The sequence below is a fragment of the Meles meles genome, chromosome 8 (assembly GCF_922984935.1).
Source record: "Meles meles chromosome 8, mMelMel3.1 paternal haplotype, whole genome shotgun sequence".
NCBI lineage: Eukaryota > Metazoa > Chordata > Mammalia > Carnivora > Mustelidae > Meles > Meles meles.
Window position 1 is genome coordinate 18,161,031 of NC_060073.1, and position 22,705 is coordinate 18,183,735.

Here is a 22,705-nt window from a genome sequence, read left to right on the forward strand (position 1 = left end):
ATTGCTATTGATATAATCTGTATGAAAAGCAGAGGAAAAAGGCCATCCATAAAATTTTAGAGCCAGAGCTTTGAAGTCAATCGGGATTCAACCATCATAATACCACTTTGCTTTTATTCTGGTGTTTGAAATATATTGTCATTATAAAATTTAGATGAGTAAGAGAAAATTAACCTCCATCTACCTCTGTTTATTCTCTTTTATAACAGTCTCCAAAGTGGTTGAGGTGAGGGAAAGTGTGGCTCCAGCAACCCCAGAGGCCAGCACTAATGGGGTGATGGAAGATTTCAGTGTTGAATTCGAAATACTACTCAGAAATTCTGTGATCTTTCCAGATGGACCATAGGCTCTTAACCCAAGCTGACTCTATGGAAACGATGAGAAATGTAACAGAATTCATTCTGCTCGGCCTGTCCCAGAACCCAGAACTGAGAAAATTCCTATTTGCTGTGCTTTTAATCACCTACTTAATCACACTCACAGGTAACCTCCTCATCTCCGTCACCATCTTCATCAGTCCAGCCCTGGGATCTCCCATGTACTTCTTTCTGTCCTATTTATCCATTATAGATGGTTTCTACTCTTCATCCATAGCACCCAAAATGATCTTTGACTTGCTCTCTGACAAGAACACCATATCCTTCAATGGCTGCATGACTCAGCTCTTTGCTGAACATTTCTTTGGGGGAGCTGAAATCATCTTATTAATTGCCATGGCCTATGACCGCTATGTAGCCATCTGTAGGCCCTTGCATTACACGACCACCATGAGCCAACCTGTCTGTGCTTTCTTGGTGGGAATGGCTGGGATTTCAGGCTTTATTCATGGAGGAATCCAGGTTCTGTTCGTGGTCCAGTTACCGTTCTGTGGCCCCAATGTTATTGACCATTTTATGTGTGATTTAATACCTCTCCTGGAACTAGCCTGTACAGACACTCACACTTTGGGGCCCCTGATTGCTGCCAACAGCGGGTCACTATGTCTGCTCATTTTTTCTATGCTGGTTGTTTCTTACATTGTCATCCTGCACTCCCTGAGGACTAAAAGCTCTGAAGGGCGTCGCAAAGCCCTGTCTACCTGTGCTTCTCATGTCACTGTTGTCATCTTATTCTTTGTACCTTGTTCATTCCTGTACCTGAGACCCATGACCTCCTTCCCCACTGACAAGGCTGTGACTGTGTTTTGTACCCTAGTCACACCCATGTTGAACCCTTTAATCTATACCCTCAGAAATGCAGAAGTGAAAAATGTCATGAAGGAACTCTGGAGGCAAATAATGAAAATTGGTGATAATGAATCTTGGGATTAGAGTATTTACATAAAAATATCCAGTGAAAATTTAGAGAGATTTATTACCCTTACTAGTTAATTAAATGTGGGACAGTCAATTATCCTGTCTGGTTCACTTTTATTCAGGATCATATATTTTGTGGGCAGGGTCAAGATATCCATCCAAGAACAGTAGGCACAGTGCCTAGAGCCCACAATAATTCTAGGATCCCTTGAATGGTTAATTTCTCTTAAAATAAGAAGAAAAAATGAATATAATCCAAATCTAACATGGAGTATGTCATCATCTTACCAATACATTCATAAAATACAATCTTTAATAATTTTTATGGAGAAGGACTCATGAGGCCAAAGTAGAAAGGGACCACAGAAGTCATAATGTTGCCCTGATTGTTGGTATGAAATGGTTCTCAAGCAATATTTTCAATACTCTCTACACCCTGCCTACAGCTAGAATGAAGTTTTATTTTATAAGAGGAAAAGTTCTATATATGCAATAATATATAGAAAGCCAGTGAGTCTTCAAGAAGTATTTCCACCCAAATATACTTTTTCTTATCTTCCTGAATTTGAGAGGTTAATAAATATTCCTGCACCATAGCAATAAAGAATTCTTTACTTCTCACAGTCCCAATAAGAGAACACTTGCACATTAAGGTACATTTAAAAACTTACATTACCACCATTCCCTGCAGTGTGCAATTGTGTACAAAAGAATTAGAGGCAGAATTGGTGATGCAAAAGAAATATAACTGATCAAGTTTGTAGAGTTAAGGCAGAAAACAACTGTATGTTAAAGTTGTGTTTTAAATGGAATATTACTCAGCCATCAGAAAGGGTGAATACCCAACTTTTGCATCAACATGGATGGGACTGCAAGAGATTATGCTGAGTGAAATAAGTCAAGCAGAGAAAGCCAATTATCACATGGTTTCACTTACTTGTGGAGGATAAGGAATAACATGGATGATATTAGGCTAAGGAATGGAAAAGTGGAGGGGGAGACCAACCATGACCGACTGTGGACGCCAAGAAACAAACTGAGGGTTTTAGAGGGATGGAGAGTGGGGGAGATGGGTGAGCCTGATAGTGGCTATTTAGGAGAGCAGGTATTGCATGGAGCACTGGGTGTTATACATAAACAACCAATCTCTGGTTGTAAGAATTAAACAATTTAGATTGAAAAAATGAATCAGCTAAAAACTAATGAAATTGCTCAGATACGGTTACAGCTTTCAGAGACGTCACCAGCACAGAAAGTAAGCCAGGGTCAACAGTTGCTGACAAGAGGAGCCCAAGAACACCACTACCAACCATCATTCACTAACCATGATCACAGGAAGACCAAACATCTATGCCAGTCTCACTGTACTTCAAATGTCATAAAAGGCCTCTGTATATGAGTAGGGACAGCAGAGCAGAGAGTTTTCTCATCAAGGAAACGAATGGGACCTGTGAGCAGATCTCTGGACACTAAAAGCTAGCCCACCACCAACTCCCTATTGTGGGATCAAATGCCCTTAAACATCTCTGCAATAACCAATCAAGGAGCTAGCTGGAGCAACAATGACATGTCTAAGCAGAACTTATTTCAAAAGCTTTCACTAATGATTGATTCCCCTTAATGCACTCAAGGGAGGAAAGGGGAGAGCCACTACAGTGCCAGAAACCAACAGACCTATCTCTGCACAGAGCTTGGGATTCCTGAGGCAGAGCTAAGAAACTTGTCTTCAGAGGGTGATTTCACAACCAGGGATTGAATATCATGTGATGCTGACATTTCTCATGTTCTCAGGACTTTAGATCAAGTTAGATCTAACTGTGCATGAAGGCCTTTTAAAAATATATGTTGTCCCGGGTGCCTGGGTGGCTCAGTTGGTTAAGTGACTGCCTTCGGCTCAGGTCATGATCCTGGAATTCCTGGATTGAGTCCTGCATCAGGCTGCCTGCTTGGTAGGGAGTCTGCTTCTCCCTCTGACCCTTTCCCTTCTCATATGTATGTTGTCCCAAAACAAGCAAACAAACTCAAGTAAGAGAACAAAGTGGTGGTTACCAGTGGTGAATGCCAGAGGTGGTTGTGTGGAGAAGAGTGAAATAGGTAAAGGGGATTAAAAGGTACAAACTTCACTATAAAATAAACACATCAAAGAATTAAAAAGTATAGCATAAGGAATATAATCAAAAATATTATAATACTGCTGTATGGTGACAGATGGGTGACGGCACTTACCTTGGTGAGCACTGAATAAAGTATAGAACTGTCAAATCCCTACATGGTACAGGTCAACCTTCATAACATTTTACATCAGTTACACTTCAATATTAAATTCCTTTTTTCTTTTTTCTAAGTGACTTATTGTCTCTTTATAAAAATACTTTATTATTATTCTGTTTTGTTAGTCACCATACAGTACTTCATTAGTCTTTGATGTAGTGTTCCATGATCCATTGTTTGCATATAACACCAGTACTCCATGCAATATGTGCCCTCCTTAATATTCATCACCGGGCTAACCCATCCCCCCACCTCCCTCCCATCTGAAACCTTCACTTTGCTTTGGTGAGTGCATAGTCTCTCATGGTTTGTCTCACCCTCTGATTTACCCCCCATCATTTTCAAGCTCAACCATAAAATTTTTCCATTTTTCCATGGGACTGACTATAACAGGAGCTATGCTAAAACATCTTTGGGCACACACCCAGGCAGATATCCTCATCTCTGATAACAAGTCCATCTGATAACAAGGGAATCAAAGGACTAATCTTGACACTTGGAAATAGGGCTACATTTGCAGTTGGGATGAGGTTATGACCCACCCTAAAATGTCTTAGGAATGCATATTTTCTAATTTAATTCCAAAGATACTGTGTGTTGGGCATCAATATTAGCTTCCCTCAGTATACATAAATTTAAACAAGTAATGGTGATCTGTGTCAGGCAACACAAAGGAAAAATATTGTGAAATGGTGAAGATGTAAAATTGTGGAATTATATCTTTGTTCATGTCATTTTATCCAAACTAACCCTAAAATCACATTACGTGGAGACATCAACTGCAAAGATTGCACAAGTTGGCATATTTGAAAGGACTCGCAAGAAATCACAAAGCATAATCATATAATGCATTTTTCTGAAGACCAATGACACTGGGAACTGAGAAACAGAGTAGAGGCAAGTACTGAAGGTCGAAGAGATGCCCAAACAATTGCCAAGAGTCTTTGTTCACACAGAAAAACAAGCTTCATCTCTAGTTGAATCACCAAGACCAGGATGAGATAAGTCCAAGATTCATGAAAGCTCAGGGAAGAAGTTTGTGATGAGGTATTCATGTCCTTCTGGTCAAGTCAGTTATGCTAAGTAAAGGCCAATGGAAAAAAAAAGAAAGAAAAAAAAAGATTCTTGACATCATCAGAGGAGTTTAGGACTTTAAAAATACATCAAAAATTCCCCTGGTCATGTCGTATACAATGGTCAGAGCCCTGCATGACCAGAGTTAAGATTTTCCTATTGAGCATTGTAAAATAACCCTTCCCTACACACTCCACTCTTTGACTCTTGGTCAAGACTAAATCACTCATAATCATTCCTTCTCCTGCAAGTTTTGCATGATTTATAGAACAGGGAAAATAATAGACCAAGTGCGAAGTGTTAATATCTTGTATCATCAAATAAAAGATTGGTATTGTTTAAAGAAGCATTTCAGCTAACCAAATATTCCACCACAAACTTAATCACAAACAAGCACAAGTTGGGGAACTATTTAATCTCCCTTGACTAGAGAAATTAAAATTGTATGAAAAGTATCAATTGGTAGATTTAGTGGAACAATTAACTGTTAACTAATCCTAGTTCCTCCTCTAACCAATCAGATTTCATTGAATGAAAATCATGGAGATGTTAATCCCACTTCCTAATATATTTTATCATTAGTTTAAGTATTATAGATTTTGTTGAAATCAAAATAAACCTATGGGATACAGCAAAGGTGGTTTTAAGGGGGAAATACATAGCCATCCAAGCCTCCCTCAAAAAAATTGAAAAATCCAGAATACACCAGCTGTCTCTACACCTTAAAGAACTGGAGAATCAACAACAAATCAAACCAGTTCCACATGCAAGAAGGGAAATAATCAAGATTAGAGCAGAGATCAATGAGGTAGAAACCAGAGATACAGTAGAACTTATCAATGAACCTAGAAGCTGGTTTTTTGAAAAAATCAATCAGATCGATAAACCATTGGCCACACTAATCCAAAAGAAAAGAGAGAAAGCCCAAATTAATAAAATTATGAATGAAAAGGGAGAGATCACAACAAACATCAAGGAAATAGAAACAATCATCAGAAATTATTACCAACAGTTATATGCCAATAAGCTAAGCAACCTAGATGAAATGGATGCATTCCTGGAAAACTATAAACCCACAAAATTGAACCAGGAAGAAACTGACAACCTGAATAGACCAATATCTAGTAAGGAGACTGAAGCAGTGATCAAAAACCTCCCAAAAAACAAGAGCCCAGGACCTGAAGGATTCCCTGGGGAATTCTACCAAACTTTCAAAGAAGAAATAACACCAATTCTCCTGAAGCTGTTTGAAAAAATTGAAGCAGAAGGAAAACTTCCAGACTCTTTTTATGAAGCCAGCATTACCCTGATCCCCAAACCAGGCAAAGACCCTACCAAGGAGGAGAATTTCATACCAATATCACTGATGAATATGGATGCTAAGATTCTCAACAAGATCCTAGCAAACAGGATCCAGCAGCATTGCTGAGGAAATGTTGAAAAACAAAAACAAAACTGGTGGCATCACGTTACCCAATTTCAAGCTTCACTACAAAGCTGTCATCACAAAGACAGTGTGGTACTGGCATAAAAACAGACACATAGACCAGTGGAACAGAGTAGAGAGCCCAGATATTGACCCTCAACTCTATGGTCAAATAATCTTCAACAAAACAGGAAAAAATATACAGTGGAAAAAAGAAAGTCTCTTCAATAAATGGTGCTGGGTAAACTGGACAGCAATATGTAGAAGAATGAAACTCGACTATTCTCTTACACCATACACAAAGATAAACTCAAAATGGATAAAAGACCTCAATGTGAGACAGGAATCCATCAGAATCCTAGAGGAGAACATAGGCAGTAACCTCTTCGATATCAGCCACAGCCACTTCTTTCAAGATAAGTCTCCAAAGGCCAAGGAAATAAAAGCGAAAATGAACTTTTGGGACTTCATCAAGATCAAAAGCTTCTGCATGACAAAGGAAACAGTCAACAAAACAAAAAGGCAACCCACGGAATGGGAGAAGATATTTGTAAATGACAGTACAGACAAAAGGTTGATATCCAGGATCTATAAAGAACTCCTCAAACTCAACACACACAAAACAGATAATCATGTCAAAAAATGGGCAGAAGATATGAACAGACACTTCTCCAATGAAGACATACAAATGGCTATCAGACACATGAAAAAAATGTTCATCATCACTAGCCATCAGGGAGATTCAAGTTAAAACCACATTGAGATACCACCTTACACCAGTTAGAATGGCCAAAATTAGCAAGACAGGAAACAACGTGTGTTGGAGGATGTGAAGAAAGGGGAACCCTCTTACACTGTTGGTGGGAATGCAAGTTGGTGCAGCCACTTTGGAGATCAGTGTGGAGATGCCCTACGAAATTAAAAATAGAGTTTCCCTATGACCCTGCAATTGCACTACTGGGTATTTACCTCAAAAATACAGATGTAGTGAAAAGAAGGGCCATCTGTACCCCAGTGTTCTAGCAGCAATGGCCACAGTTGTCAAACTGTGGAAAGAACCAAGATGCCCTTCAACGGACAAATGATTAAGGAAGATGTAGTCCATATACACTGTGGAGTATTATGCCTCCATGAGAAAGGATGAACCCAACTTTTGTAGCGACATGGACAGGACTGGAAGAGATTATGATGAGTAAAATAAGTCAAGCAGAGAGAGCCAAGTATCGTATGATTTCATTTATTTGTGGAGCATAAGAAATAACACGGAGGACATGGAGAGATGGAGAGGAGAAGGGAGTTGAGGGAGATTGGAAGGGGAGATGAACCATGAGAGACTATGGACTCTAAAAAACAACCTGAGGGTTATGAAGGGGCAGGGGGTGGGAGGTTGGCGGAGACTGGTGGTGGGTTTCATGGACTACACGTATTGCATGGAGCACTGGGTGTGATGCATAAACGATGAATTCTGTTACACTGAAAAATTAAATTAAATAATAAATAAATAAAATCCTAAACATTAAAAAAAAAGAAAGAAAGAAGCTGAGAAATAGCCACTCTGTGGGTGACAGTGACTGCCACAACTATGTGCCTCCACTGACTGCTCTCCCTACATCTCTAATCAATCTCTCTCTCTGACCTTCCCCCACACTTCTTAGGTTTATCCCCTGGCATGTCAACATATCAAGTTTCACCCTTCCCAAAAAATATGCACTCACCAGCTGATGTTCCACTCAGTGGCTAATTTCATTCTTGTAACAACTCCATGAGATAATGTACCCTCTATTTTTCAAAAAAGGAAACTGATGCATATGGAAGGTAAGTAACATAATCAAGCTCCCAAAGTTAGCCAGGATTCAATAAATACTAGCCAACAGTATCACAATGGTAGAAAATGCAAAAATTTCTCTCAATTCATTTCTGAAAATATTTTCTAATTATGTTCTATGTATAACACACCCATCAAATGAACTAATATGCAATCTTCCAGTATTCTTCCCTATAATGTCCATTTATATAGGGCTCATTTTCAGGTTCTAGTAAGTGAAATGACATACATAGAATCTTGTAAATAGAAGAACTGGGTATCTCACCCACAGTTATGGTTTTGGTTTATTATTTCTCTAGGAAACCACCACACCCCATTCATGTAGAGGATGTCCTTGGTCCTCAGTATGAACATATACTTGGTCTTCCTTCCACTCTGCAGGCATCAGGAAATTTCAAGAAACACAACTTCTAAGATAATGTTTAAGCAGATCTCTCAGATTGGAGCCAAGGTAGGAAAGGAAGATAAAAAAATGTCTTCCTTTCTCTGTGGCTCTCCTTATGGTCACTGAGGCACCTGGGATCTTTCTGAGGAATGTGTGCTGCCTGCCACTGCTGGGAAAACCAGAGACTCTACATAATCCCCCTGGGTCTGAATCTGCACCCTGATGCCAATCATTCCCAGTGCATGAGACACATCACAGAATCAGTGTCTAACTAGTACCACAGCATAATTGTTAGAGCTCAGACTTGGAATTAGATGCATTTGTATTTAAATCCAGGGTCTACCAAAGATTAGCTACTCTGACCTTGACCAAATGATGCTCACAGTGAGCATCAACTTCTTTACACATAAAATAGAATTAGCAGAGGAGCAAGATGACAGAGGAGTAGGAGACTTAAATATCATCAGATTCCAGGAGTTCAGCTAGATAGTTTTCAAACCATTCTGAACAGCTACAAACTCAACAGGAGAGATAAGAGAAGAGCACAAATCTAGGAACAGAAAATCAACCACTTTCTGGAAGGTAGGACATGTGGAAAAGTGAATCCAAGGCAACATATGGAAAGAAAGACCATGGGAAAAGGGGCCATCTCCCAGCAATTGAGAGCAGCAGAGCACAAAATCAGAACTTTTAGATGTCTTCTCCACTGAGGGATGTCACTCCCTAGGCTAAGCAAGTGGTGGAGCCCTCGCAGGGACAGTGTGGTCCCAGAACCTATGGAGTTACAAAAGGACCAGGGGTGTCTGAGTGTGGCAGAGCTCCCAGGTATCAGAGCAGGGAAGCTGGCTGCAGAGATGGAACCAAGGACTGGGATCTCAGCTTGGGGTTACCTTTAATTGTGATCCAAGGGAGTCAGGCCACTGCTCTTGGAGGAGGAACCTCACAAGTGTCAGATCCAGAGACACCCCCTCCTTCTTCCTCTGGAAGGAGTGGTTCAGGAGTGCACTCGGGAATCTGAGTTTGGAGACTCCAAACAGGGCCCTGTGCCAGAGATAGAAAAGCTCAGTCACAGGCTGGGTGAGCTCGGAGTGCGACCAGAGACCAGGGAGGGGAGGGATTGACTGCTTTTCTCTGAGAATGCATTGAGGAATAGGGCCCTGATCTCCCAGCTCATGGGGCAGGAGATTGGGAGGCTGCCATTTTCATTCCCATCCTCCAAAGCTGTAAAGAAAGCTTTCAGGGAACAAAAGCTACTGAGAGCAAAATTGAGAAGATTGCTTAGCCTGGCCCCTGCAAGGGTAGTGCAATTCTGCCTCGGGCAAAGACATTTGAGAATCACTGCAACAGGCCTCTCCCCCAGAAGATCAGAAAGAACATCCAGCCAAGACCAAGTTCCTTGATCAATGAGAACTGCAGAATTCCAGAGTTAGGGGAAAGCAAACACATAGAATTTATGGCTTCTTTCCCATGATCTTTTAGTCTTTCAAAGTTAAAATTTTTAATTTTCTATGGACATTGGGGAGGGGAGGCGAACCATAAGAGACTATGGACTCTGAAAAACAACCTGAGGGTTTTGAAGGGTCAGGGGTGGGAGGTTGGGGGAACAGGTGGTGGGTAATAGGGAGGGCACGTTTTGCATAGAGCACTGGGTGTTCTGCAAAAACAATGAATACTGTTATGTTGAAAAAAATAAATAAAATGGAAAAAAAATATATACATATATGTAATAAAAAAATTTTTTTTAATTTTATTTTTTCTTATTCTATTTTTTAAAAATTTCCCTCTTTCCTATTTTAAAGTTTTTTAACCATTTTACATTATCAATACCCTTTCAAAAATCTTTAATTTTCATTGTTATAGTCATATTTTATTCCTTCATTGTATTTAAACTTATTTTTTGTATACATATAGGTCTTTTTTCTTTAAAATTTTGGGATACTGTTTCTTCTAATAGATCAAAATATACCCTAAATCTAGTGCATGGCTTTGTTCTAATTTCCAGACTGATCATATTCTTTCCTTCTTTTTTTTTTTTTTTTTGCTTTTTTCCAACCAACTTCTTATCTTATCAATTCCTTTTTTATAATATTTTTTAATTTTCATTTTTACAGTCATGTTCCATCCCTTCATTGTGTTTACCCTGATTTTTGTGTGTGTGTATATATATATATATATATATTTATTTATTTATTTATTTATTTATATTTATATTTATATATATTTTTTTCTTTCTTTAAAATTTTGGGAGGTAGTTTCTTCTAACAGATCAAATCACACCCAAAATCAAGTGTGTGGCTCTATTCTATTCACCCTCTAATATATATACTTTTTTTTCTTTTTTTACCCATTTCTTCTCCCCCCAGTTTTGGGTCTCAGCTGACCTAGTTAGTGTATATTTTTCTGAGGTCCTTGCTACTCTTTTAGTATTTTGTTCTCTCATTCATCTAGTTTTATCTGGATAAAATGACAAGGCAGGAAAACTCATAAACAAAAAAAAAAGGAAAGAAAGAACAAGAGCCAGTACCTATGGCTAGGGACCTAATCAATAGAGACCTTAGTAATATGTCAGAACTAGAGTTCAGAGTGACAATTATCAAGGTGCTAGCTGGGCTTGAAAAAAGCATGGAAGATACTACAGAATCCCTTTTTGGATAAATAAAATCCCTTTCTGGAAAAATAAAAGAACTGAAATCTAACAAAGTTGAATCAAAAAGCTATTAATGAGATACAGTAAAAAAAAAAAAGGAGGCTCTAACTGCTATGATAAATGAGGCAGAAGAGGGAATTTGTTATATAGAAAACAAAATGATATACAAAAATAAGGTAAGAAAAAGAGATAAACATCTACAGGATCACAAGGGGAGGATTTGAGAAATAAGTGATATCATAAAGTGAGACAATATTAAAGTAATCAGGATCCCAGGAGAAGAGGAAAGAGCAAGAAGGGCAGAAGGTATCTTAGGGCAACTTATAGCAGAGAACTTGCTGAATTTGGGGAAGGAAAGAGACATCCAAGTCCAGGAGGCACAGAAAGCCCCCCTCAAAATCAATAAAAATAGGTCAACATTATAAAATAATGAAACTTGCAAATCTCAGAGACAAAGAGAAAATCTTCAAAGCAGCTTGGGACAAGAGGTCTGCAACCTACAAAGGTAGAAACATTAGATTGACGAAAGACCTATCAACAGAAACTTGGCAGGTTAGAAAGGCATGGGTGCTAAATGAGAAAACTGCAACCAAGAATACTCTATCCAGCTAGGATGTCATTCAAAATAGAAGGAGTGATAAAAAGGCTTCCAGAACAAACAGAAACTAAAAGAACTTGTGATCACCAAATCAGACCTACAGGAAATATTAAAATGGATCCTTTAAGCAAAAAGAGAGTGCTAAAATAACATAGACCAGAAAGAAACAGAGACAATGTACAGAAACAGTCACTATATAGGTAATGCAAAGGCAGTAAATTAGTATCTTTCAACAGTTACTCTGAATGTAAATGGGCCAAATACACCAATCAAAAGATACAGGCTATCAGATTGTATTTTTAAAAAGCAAGAGCCATCATTTTTCTGTCTGCAAGAGATTCATTTTAGACCCAGAGACACCTCCAGATTTAGAGTGAGGGGATGGAAAACCATTTATCATGCTAATAAACATCAAAAGAAAGCTGAGGTGGCAATCCTTCTGTCAGACAAGTTAAATTTTAAACCAAAAACTGTAATAAGAGACAAAGAAGGACACTATAATAATGAAAGGGTCTATCCAAAAAGAAGATCCAAAAACTGTAAATATTTAGGCCCCTAACAGGGGAGCAGCCAAATATATAAGCCAATTAATATCAAAATTTTAGAAACACAATGATAATAACAATAATACTAGGGGACTTTAAAATTCCATTCGTTGCAATGGACAGATCATCTAAGCAGAAGATCAACAAGGAAACAAGGGCTTTGAATGACACTGGACCAGATGGACTTCACAGATGTATTCAGGATATTCCATCCTAAAGCAACAGAATACACATTCTTCTTGTGTGCACATGAAACATTTCCCAGAATAGATCACATACTGGATCACAAACCAGGTCTCAAATGGTATAAGATCGGGATCATTCCCTGCATATTTTTGGACCACAGTGCTTTTAAACTGGAACTCAATCACAGAAGAAATTTGGAAAGAATTTAAATACATGGAGGCTAATGAGCATCCTCCTAAACAATGAAGGGTCAACCAGGAAATTAAAGAAGAGTTAAAAATTCATGGAAATAAATGAAAATGAAAAACAAATGTTTAAAATCTTTGGGCAGCAAAGGTGGTCCTAATGGGAAGCCTATATATACCACTACCAGCTTTTCTCGGGAAACAAGAAAGGTTTCAAATACACAACCTAACCTTACACCTAAAGTTGCTGGAGAAAGAATGGGGGGGAAAAGCCTAAACCCAGCACAAGAAGAGAAATAAGAAAGATTAGAGCAGAAATCAATGAAATAGAAGCCATAAGAACAATAGAACAGATCAATGAATTTAGGAGCTGGTTCTTTGAAACAATTAATAAGGCTGATAACCCCCTCGCCATACTCATCAAAAAGAAAACCAAAAGGGCCCAAATAAATAAAATTGTGAATGAAAGAGGAGAAATCACAACCAACACCAAAGAAATACAATTATAATAACATATTATGAGCAACTATATGGCAACAAATTGGGCAATCTGGGACAAGGATATATTCCTAGAGAATTATAAACTACTAAAACAAAAAGGAAGAAATAGAAAACTTGAATGGACCCAGAGACAGCAAAGAAATTGAATCAATAATCAAAAAATCTCCCAACAAACAAGAGTTAGGGCTGGATGGCTTCCCAGGGGAATTCTTCCAAACATTAAAGAAGTTATTCTTCTGAAGCTATTTCAAAATATAGAAATAGAAGGAAAAATTCCAACCTCTGTCTATGAGTCCAACGTTACCTTGGTAGGACCCCACCAAAAAGGAGAATTACAGGCCAAAATCCCTGATGAACATTGTTGCCAAAATACTCACCAAGATCCTGCTAATAGTATCCAACAGTACATTAAAAGGATTATTCATCACTACTAGGTGGTATTTATTCCTGGGCTGCATGGTGGTTCACATCTGCAAATCAATGAATGTAATACACCAAAAAAAAAAAAAAAAGAACAAGAAGAAGAAAGAAGAATCACATTATCCTCTCAGTAGATGCAAGAAAAACATTTGACAAAGTACAGCATCTTTAAAACTTTTTACAGTGTAAGGCTAGAGGGAACATGCCTCAATATCATAAAAGCCATTTACAAAAAGCCCACAGTGAATATCATTCTTTTTTTTAAAGATTTTATTTATTTATTTGACAGAGAGAGAGATCACAAGTAGGCAGAGAGGCAGGCAGAGAGAGAGGAGGAAGCAGGCTCCCTGCAGAGCAGAGAGCTCGATGCGGGGCTCGATCCCAGGACCCTGAGATCATGACCTGAGCCGAAGGCAGCAGCTTAATCCACTGAGCCACCCAGGCACCCCGAATATCATTCTTAATGGTGAAAAACTGAGAGCTTTTCCCCTAAGGTCAGGTACACTGCTGGAATGTCCCCTATCACTACTGCTGTTCAACAAAGTAGTAGAAGTCCTAGCCTCAACAGACAGCAAAAATAAATAAAAGCCAAATTGACAAAGAAGTCGAACTCCTTACACATGACATCATACTCTATGTCAAAAACCTGAAATACTCCATTACCAAATTGCTAGAACTCATGCAGGAATTCAGCAAAGTAGCAAGATATAAAGTCAATGCACAGAAATCTGTTGCATTTATCTACACTAACAATGAGACAGAAGGAGGAGAAATTTGATCCCAATTACAATTGCACCCAAAACCATAAAATATCTAGGAATAAACCTAACCAAAGAGGCAAAGGATCTGCTTTCATAAAACTATAGAACACTTGTGAAAGAAATTGAGGAAGACAGAACAAAATGGAAAAATATTCCATGCTCATGGATTGGAAGAACAAATGTTAAAATATCTATGCTACCTAGAGCTATCTACAAAGTCAATGCAATTCCTATCAAAGTACCATCAACTTTTTTCACAGAGCTGGAACAAATAATCCTAGAATTTGAATGGAACCAGAAAAGACACTGAATAGCCAAAAGGATGTTGAAAAATAAAACCCAAACTGATGGTATTAGAACTCCAGACCTCAAGCTCTATTACAAAGCTGCAATCAAGACAGTGTGGTACTGGCACAAAAACAGACACACAGATCAACATAACAGAATAGAGAACCCAAAAGTGGACCCTTAACCCTATGGTCATCTAATCTTTGCAAAGCAAGAAGGTATATCCAATAGTATAAAGACAGTCTCTTCAACAAATGGTGTTCAGAAAATGGGACAACCACATGCAGAAGAATGAAATTGGACCATTTCCTTACACCATACAAAAAAATAGACTCAAAATGAATGAAAGACCTAAATGTGAGACAGGAACCCATCAAAATCCTAAAGGAGAACACATGCAGCAACCTCTTCCACCTTGGGTGCAGAAACTTCTTGCTAAACATGTCTCCAAAGGCAAGGGAAACAAAGGCAAACGTGAACTATTGGGACTTCATCATGATAAAAAGCTTTTGCACAGCAAAGAAAATTATCAACAAAACCAAAAGACAACCGACAGAATGGGAGAAGATATGTGCAAATGACATAACACATAAAGGACTAGTATCCAAAATCTATAAAGAACTTATCAAACCCAATACCCAAAGAACAAATAATCCAATCAAGAAATGGGTAGAACACACAAACAGACATTTCTCCAAAGAAGACATCCAAAAGAGACACAATGCTCAACATCACTCAGCATCAGGAAAACACAAATCAAAAACTACACCAGAGATACCACCTCACACCAGTCAGAATAGGTAAAATTAACAAGGCAGGAAATGACAGATGTTGGCAACGATACAGAGAGAGGAGAACCCTCTTACACTGTTGGTGGGAATGCAAGCTGGTGCAGCCACTCTGGAAGACAATATGGTTTTTCAAAGGATTGAAAATAGAGCTACCCTATGACTGAGCAATTGCTCTACTAGGTATTTACCCCAAAGATACAAATGTAGTGATTCACAGGGGCACCTGCACCCCAATGTTTATAGTAGCAATGTCCACAATAGCCAAACTATGGAAAGATTGCAGATATTCATCAACCGATGTATGGATGAAGAAGAGGTGGTACACACACACACACACACACACACACACACACACACACACACATAGAGGAATACTAGTCAGCCATCAAAAATGAAATCTTGCCAATTGCAATGACATGGATGGAACTAGAGGGTGTTATGCGAAGTGAAATAATTCAATTAGAGGAAGATTCTCTAGTGTCTTCTATGCTTTTCCAAGCTCAGCTAATATCTTTATAATCATTATTCTGAAGTCTAGTCCAACATTTTACCTATGTCCACACTTATTAGGATCCTGGCAGCCAGTACTGCTTTTTTGAGGAGTTTTTTTTTTTTCATCTTATCATTTTTGCAGAATGTGGTCGCTTTTCTTTTTTTTTTTTCAGCGTAACAGTATTTATTGTTTTTGTACAACACCCAGTGCTCCATGCAATATGTGCCCTCCCTATTACCCACCACCTGGTTCCCCCAACATCCCACCCCCCGCCCCTTCAAAACCCTCAGGTTGTTTTTCAGAGTCCATAGTCTCTCATGGTTCATCTCCCCTTCCAATTTCCCTCAACTTCTTTCTCCTCTCCATCTCCCAATGTCCTCCATGTCATTTGTTATGCTCCACAAATAAGTGAAACCATATGATAATTGACTCTCTCTGCTTGACTTATTTCACTCAGCATAATCTCTTCCAGTCCTGTCCATGTTGCTACAAAAGTTGGGTATTCATCCTTTCTGATGGAGGCATAATACTCCATCGTGTATATGGATGTGGTCGCTTTTCTATTTGTAGGGTTGCAGCTATTTCTTTCTTAGATCTCCAGTTGAGTTCACAGGTGTTCAGAATGATTTGATAGCTATCTAGCAGAATTCCTGGAACCAGACAAAAACTAAGGTCTCCTACTCCTGAGTCATCAACACAAGGTGTGTTACATTTAAATATGTGTATCTACTGTCACAGATTTTTATGAAGAATGACTATATGAAATCTATTAAGAAGACACTCAAGATATTATGAACACAGACCAGACACAAGAAAATAATATTTCTCTTATTAACTTCTTTCACTGATAATAAAGGTAACCTATTGGATTTGAAGAAAAATTCGATAAAATATAATATTTAGGAAAATAAGATTTGCCCTACTTATAATTCAAGTAAGCACTATTAATCTTTATAGTGTACTTTTTTTCAGATACTTTTCTATATATATATAGATAGATCTATATATATATGACATTATAGATATAGATTATATATATAGATCGTATATAGCTATATATATATGTAGATCTGTATATAGCTACAGATCTATATATATAATCTATATATATAATGTCATTTTGGACATTTTTGGATCATAATATATAAACTGATTTATATTTTGTGGTATATTTTGATTTATTTTTTGTGGTTTGCACTCAATATTATAGTGGAAGAATCTTTCCACGCTATGAACTCTTTTTGTAATTAACTTCAATGTCCACCTGATATTTCCTAACTACAATTCACTTAATTATCCATCTTTATGCAGACATTTGGAATATGTTCACTTATTATCATAAAAAACTATGAAATACAACCTGTATGCATAATTTTTGTCCATATTTTTCATCTAGGATAGATTCCTACACCTAAGGTCCTGGACATGACCAGTTATAAAGCCCTTATTACATGGAGTCAAACTTCTTTCCAGAAGACTTTATAGTAACACACAGACACCAGCACTGGGTAATATAACTGTCAAAAGCCTTTGTCAACCCAGATGTGCACAAACTCTTTTTCACTATGTTTATAGTAATCTACTTTCTCACTGTGGCAGGCAACCTACTCATAGTCATGACAATCAACACCAGCAGAGCCTCAGGCTCCCCCATGTATTTTTTTTCTGTCTTTCTTGTCCTTCATAGACAGGTACTGCTCTTCTACCATAGCTCCCAGAGTGATATTTGTCTTCGTCACTGAAAAGAAAACTACCTCCTTCAGTGGGTGCATGACTCAGCTCTTTGCAAAGCATTTTTCTGGAGAAGCTGAGATCCTGCTCATGGTGATGGCCTATAACCTCCTATGATGGTCTATGGCCATCTGCAAGTCCCTACACTACAAGATCCCAATGAAGAGGAGAATGTGTGGCCCCCTGGTGGTCATGGCCAGGGCTGAGGGATTTCTTCACACTCTGATTAAATTCTTTTTAAGGTCTGGTTGCCCTTCTGTGGCCCCAATGTCACTGGCCACTTCAACTGTGACCTTTTCCCTCTCTTAAACTCTCTTGCACTGACAATCACATCTCTGAACTTTTTGTTGCCACCAACAGTGGGCTGATGTGTCTCTTCTTTTTCTATTCTTATCACTTCCTATGTCCTCATCCTTTACTCCCTAAGAGCTCACAGTAATAAAGGAGAGCATAAGGCTCTTCCACCTGTGCCTCCCTTGTTACTGTAGTTGTCCTATACTTTGTATCCTGTATATTCATATACCTTTGGCCCATGGTCACCTTCCCCATTAACAAGTCAGTAGCAGTGTTTTATACTATATTAATACCCATGTTAAGTCCTTTAATCTACACTCAGAAACTCAGGGGTGAAAAATGCCATGAGGAAGCTCTGAAGAAAAAAAAAAATTTATTTATCTTTTAAGAACAAGTGGGACTAATAGAAAAAATGATGGTCTTGAACTCAAAATATATGAGTTTAACTATGTTATGCTCCCTGTGCTTTTTGTAATCTTTAATGGTGCCTCTTTGACATCAGTGTTTGATTAAATGATGACCAAAGTTTCTTCCAATTAGAAATCTCTCTGTATTTTTAAGTTATTGTTCAAAGGGAATTGCAAATCAGCATATTATTGTCACAACCTATAGAAAATGTCTGAGTTTATGTATTCAGTGGAAAAATTCTCTGTAAAGTTCTGGGTATAGATTATATAAGAATTACAACAATTAAAATACATAAATGAAAGGAATAATGGCTAAATCTTTTGCTGAAAATTCATAGTTTCAATCTCAACTATGTAGCCAAAGTAGTTTTATTATAGTGAGCAATGAAGATCAACCAGAAATGAATGAGTTTTGAAGAATGAGAGACTCATTGAAGAATGAGGACTCATCCCAAATTAAGATTACCTTGTTGCATAATTCCATGGGCACCATTTACACTGTAATCTGGGCTCTTTTTAGAATAAATTACTTTATCTTCCCAAAGCCAAAATGGGGTACAAAATTCCTCTAGGTACAGCCATAGAGCAATCTCACACATGATTCCTGAGAGAGAACTATTGGAACATTTTTACTATCAAAGACATATTATCACCAATTCATCTCTAGTAACAGTTATTGTATGAATTTCTGCCTTAGCTAATAGGAACAAAACTATCTGGTACAAAAGAGAGAGTTAAGGGACGCCTGGGTGGCTCAGTTGGTTGGACGACTGCCTTCGGCTCAGGTCATGGTCCCGGAGTCCCGGGATCGAGTCCCGCATCGGGCTCCCAGCTCCACGGGAAGTCTGCTTCTCCCTCTGACCTTCTCCTCACTCATCCTCTCTCACTGTCTCTTTCTCAAATAAATAAATAAAATCTTAAAAAAAAAGAGAGAGAGTTAATGATAATTGAGTAAGTGAGACAAAGTCTACACATTCTAAAACACCCCTTCAGACCAATTGCCAGCAATGCAATGGGAAATAATCTGAGATACAGACCAGTGTCAGTGTAAGAGAAAGAACTCAAAGAAAAGATCCAGATCCAACCCAGGACAAAAGTTCTGCAAAAGAAAGAAAATCATGAAAGCTTATCAATACCAAAAAATCAACAAAATATAAAGGAAGGCAGTAAGACAGGAAAACAGTGAGAAACAGAAAACAAAATGGCAAGACTAAGTCCTTCCCTATAAGTAATTACTTTATATGTAAATGGGTTAAACTCCCCAGTCAGAAGACATACAGTGATTACATAGGTTTTTTTTTAATACAACTCTATGCTATCTGCAAGAAACTCACTTAAGCTTTAAGAGCACACACTGTCTCAAAGGGAAGTGACGAAAAAAAGATATTCCATGTGAATGGCAACCAAACTATGGCAGAAACTACACTTATGTCGACAAAATAGACTTTAAAACAAAAACTGTTACAAATAAGAACTTTATATAATAATAAAATGGTCAGTTTACCAGGAATATATAACAATTATAAATATTTAGGCACCCAACATCAGAATACCTAAATATATCAAGCAAATATGACAACATAAGGGTAGAAACAGAAAACACCACAATAATAATAAGAGACTTCACTACTCCACTTTTGAAGATGGTGGAAGAGTGGGGAACTCCATTTCAACTGGTACCCTGAATTTAGGTAGATATCTACCAAGACACTGTGAACACCCACAAAATCAGCCTGAGCTGTAAGATTTTATGTCTGATCTCTACAGGGGCAGAGGGTCATCAGTTGAAAGATACAAAGGACGGAGTTGTGATTGCATGGACAGATGTTGAACAATAAACAGAAGAGGGAAGAGAATACCAGAAGCTAGCCATTGGAAATAATACCCCAGAGCAAAAGTGTCTTGCACCTGGGGACAAGCAATAGCTTGGATAGCAGCACTGGTGGGAGGGAAAGGGACTGGTAGTAGCACTCAAACAGAACATAGGTGCTTAAGGGGCAAATGTTGGGACTGGGTAGCTGTAGGCATGGACCCAAGCCCACAGACCCAGAGAAGGGGCTTCCCTCCACCCACTGCCCACCGCCCACTGCCACTGCCCAGGAGGAACTGGCTTGGACCTGTGCCTTCAGACCTGGGGCCAGTCATTGCTGCCACCAGGGCTTGGGCCCACCCCGACATGATCAGTCATGGTTTTGTTGGCATGAGAGGCAAAACAAGAGGGGGCCAGGGTCCACCACTGAGAGGATCATTGGGGGCCTGCACCACCTATGGAAGGCTGCAATTTTCAGTAGCACTTACGTAGGGGGAGACTGTGTTCTGGAGGATTCAGAGAGGAGCAGCTGTGGCTTCTCTCCTCTGGGGCAGAGGTCTGGGTGTGGACATTTTCCTTTGCTCTGACCCTCCAAAAGGGCACAAAAAAGCCACCATAGAACAAAAGCCCAAAAAACCAGTTTCCATGGAGCCCAGCCCCTTACTAGAGGGCAGGGCAACTCCGCTCAAGCAGGACTGACTGAAAAACAACATGGCAGCCCCCTCCCCAAGAAGACAAGCTGGAAGAATAAGAGGACAACAACCCTGGGGTCCCCATAAAACTGTAAAATGCCAACACCAGGATAAAATAGTATATTAAACTCCTGGTATTGCCTCATGGTCTTTGTATTCCTTAGATACAACTTCATTAACTCTCTTTTGGCGGGGGAAGGTTTGGGGGGGTGCTTTTTGCTTGTTTTCGTTTTGTACTTTATAAATCTTATTCTTGGGTTTCATTTTGGCTGGGGTTCTTTTGCTGGTGACTTCTGATTGCTCCAAACTTTCCAAGGGTTCACCTTACTTGGACTGTGGTTGATATTTTTGGCTATACATCCCCTCAACCACAACTCAAAAGAATGACTATGAAGAGCACTCTCTACAAAGAAAAGACCCAGAGAAAATGGCCTCTCCCACAGACCTAATGGATATGGAAATAAGCAAGATGTCAGAAATAGACTTCAGAGTAACAGCTATGGAAACAATAGGTAGATTGGAGAAAACCATTAATGGCAATATAGATTCTCTAAGGGCAGAAATGAGAGTTAATCAGTCCAAGCTTTAAAATGCTATAAATGAGATGCAGTGTAAGCTAGATTCTCTAACAGCTAGGATAAATGAAGCAGAAGAATGAATTAGTGATCTAGAAGACAAAATGATAAAAAGGAAGGAACAGGAGGAGGCTTGAACAAAAACCTTAAAATCCTTGAAAACAGAATTTGAGAAATAAATGACACCATGAAACATTCCAATGTCAGAGTTACTGGCATCTCTGAGGGGTTAGAAAGAGAAAGAGAGAGAGAGGACTAGAAGATATATTTGAGCAAATCATAGCTGATAAGCTCCCCAGTCTGGGTAATGAAAAAGGTATTCATGTCCAAGAGGCAGAGAGGACTCCTCCCAAGATCAAGGATAACAGAACCACTCCCTGGCATATAATAATAAAACTTGAAAATCTCAGAAACAAGGAAACCATCTAGTTAGGGGAAAGAGATTCCTTACATACAGAGGGAGGAATATCAGAATAACATCAGACCTGTCCACAGAGACCTGGCAAGCCAGAAAGGATTGGCAAGATATGTATAAAACATTTCATCAAGTAACAGTTGAATATACATTTTTCCCAAGTGCATGTGGAACATTTGGCAGGATAGATAATATGTTAGGTCAAAAAAAATCTTGAAAAACTTAAGAAGATAAAATCATACAAAGTATCTTTTCTGACCACAATGAAGTGAAACTAGAAATCAACAGCAGAAGAAAAAGTGGAAAATTCACAAATACATGGAAATTAAACAACACATGATTGTACAACCTATGGGTCAGAGAAGTAATCAAAGGAGGACTTAGAAATATTTCAAAAACAACAAAAATGTAAAACTATACACCAAAACCTGTGGCATGCCATAAAAGTAACACTAAGAGGGAAGTTTATTATAACAATGAACACCTCGTTTAAAAAGAAGATCTCAAATAAATAACCTAACAGTATCCCTCGAGAAATGAGAAAAAGAACAACTAAGCCCAAGTTAGCAAAGGAAAGAATAATTAAGATTATATCAGGAATAAATAGAGAGTAGAAAACAATAGAAAAAAATCAATGAAACTGAGTTTTCTTTTTTAAGTAAAGCAAAATTGATTAACTACACTGAGAAAAAATTCAAATAGAGGCAACTGGGTTGCTCATTTAATAAGCATCTGACTCAGGTTCAGCTCAGGTCATGATCTCAGGGTAATGAGATTAAACCCCACATCTGGCTCCACACTGGGCATGGAGCCTGCTAAAGATTCTCTCCCTCTCTCCCTCTTCATTTGCTCCTTCCTGACAACATTCCTGTCCTCTCTCTCTCTCTCTCAAAAAAAAATCATATGAATACAATCAGAAATGAAAGGGAATACATTAAAATTAATGCCACAATAATAAAAGGATTATAAGAGATTACTACAAATAATTAAACACTTATAAATTGGATAACCTGGATTAAATACATAAATTCCTAGCAACATACAATCTACCAAATCTGAAGCATGAAGAAATAGATAATCTGAACAGACC

General features: G+C 38.4%; 1 protein-coding gene and 1 pseudogene across 1 annotated transcript; both read left to right on the plus strand.

Moving 5' to 3' along the window:
- Window positions 1-368: 368 nt before the first annotated feature.
- LOC123949698 (olfactory receptor 4C45-like) lies at window positions 369-1,310 on the plus strand. The gene has a single exon (XM_046017270.1). It carries the CDS (start codon window positions 369-371, stop codon window positions 1,308-1,310), a length of 942 nt encoding a protein of 313 aa, XP_045873226.1.
- A 1,168-nt stretch (window positions 1,311-2,478) lies between these two features.
- LOC123948656 lies at window positions 2,479-18,075 on the plus strand (annotated as a pseudogene).
- The last annotated feature ends 4,630 nt before the right edge of the window (window positions 18,076-22,705 follow it).

Bases quoted from the DNA above. Each gene is read 5' to 3' on its own strand.
- LOC123949698 (XM_046017270.1), top strand. From the start codon at position 369: ATGGAAACGATGAGAAATGTAACAGAATTCATTCTGCTCGGCCTGTCC.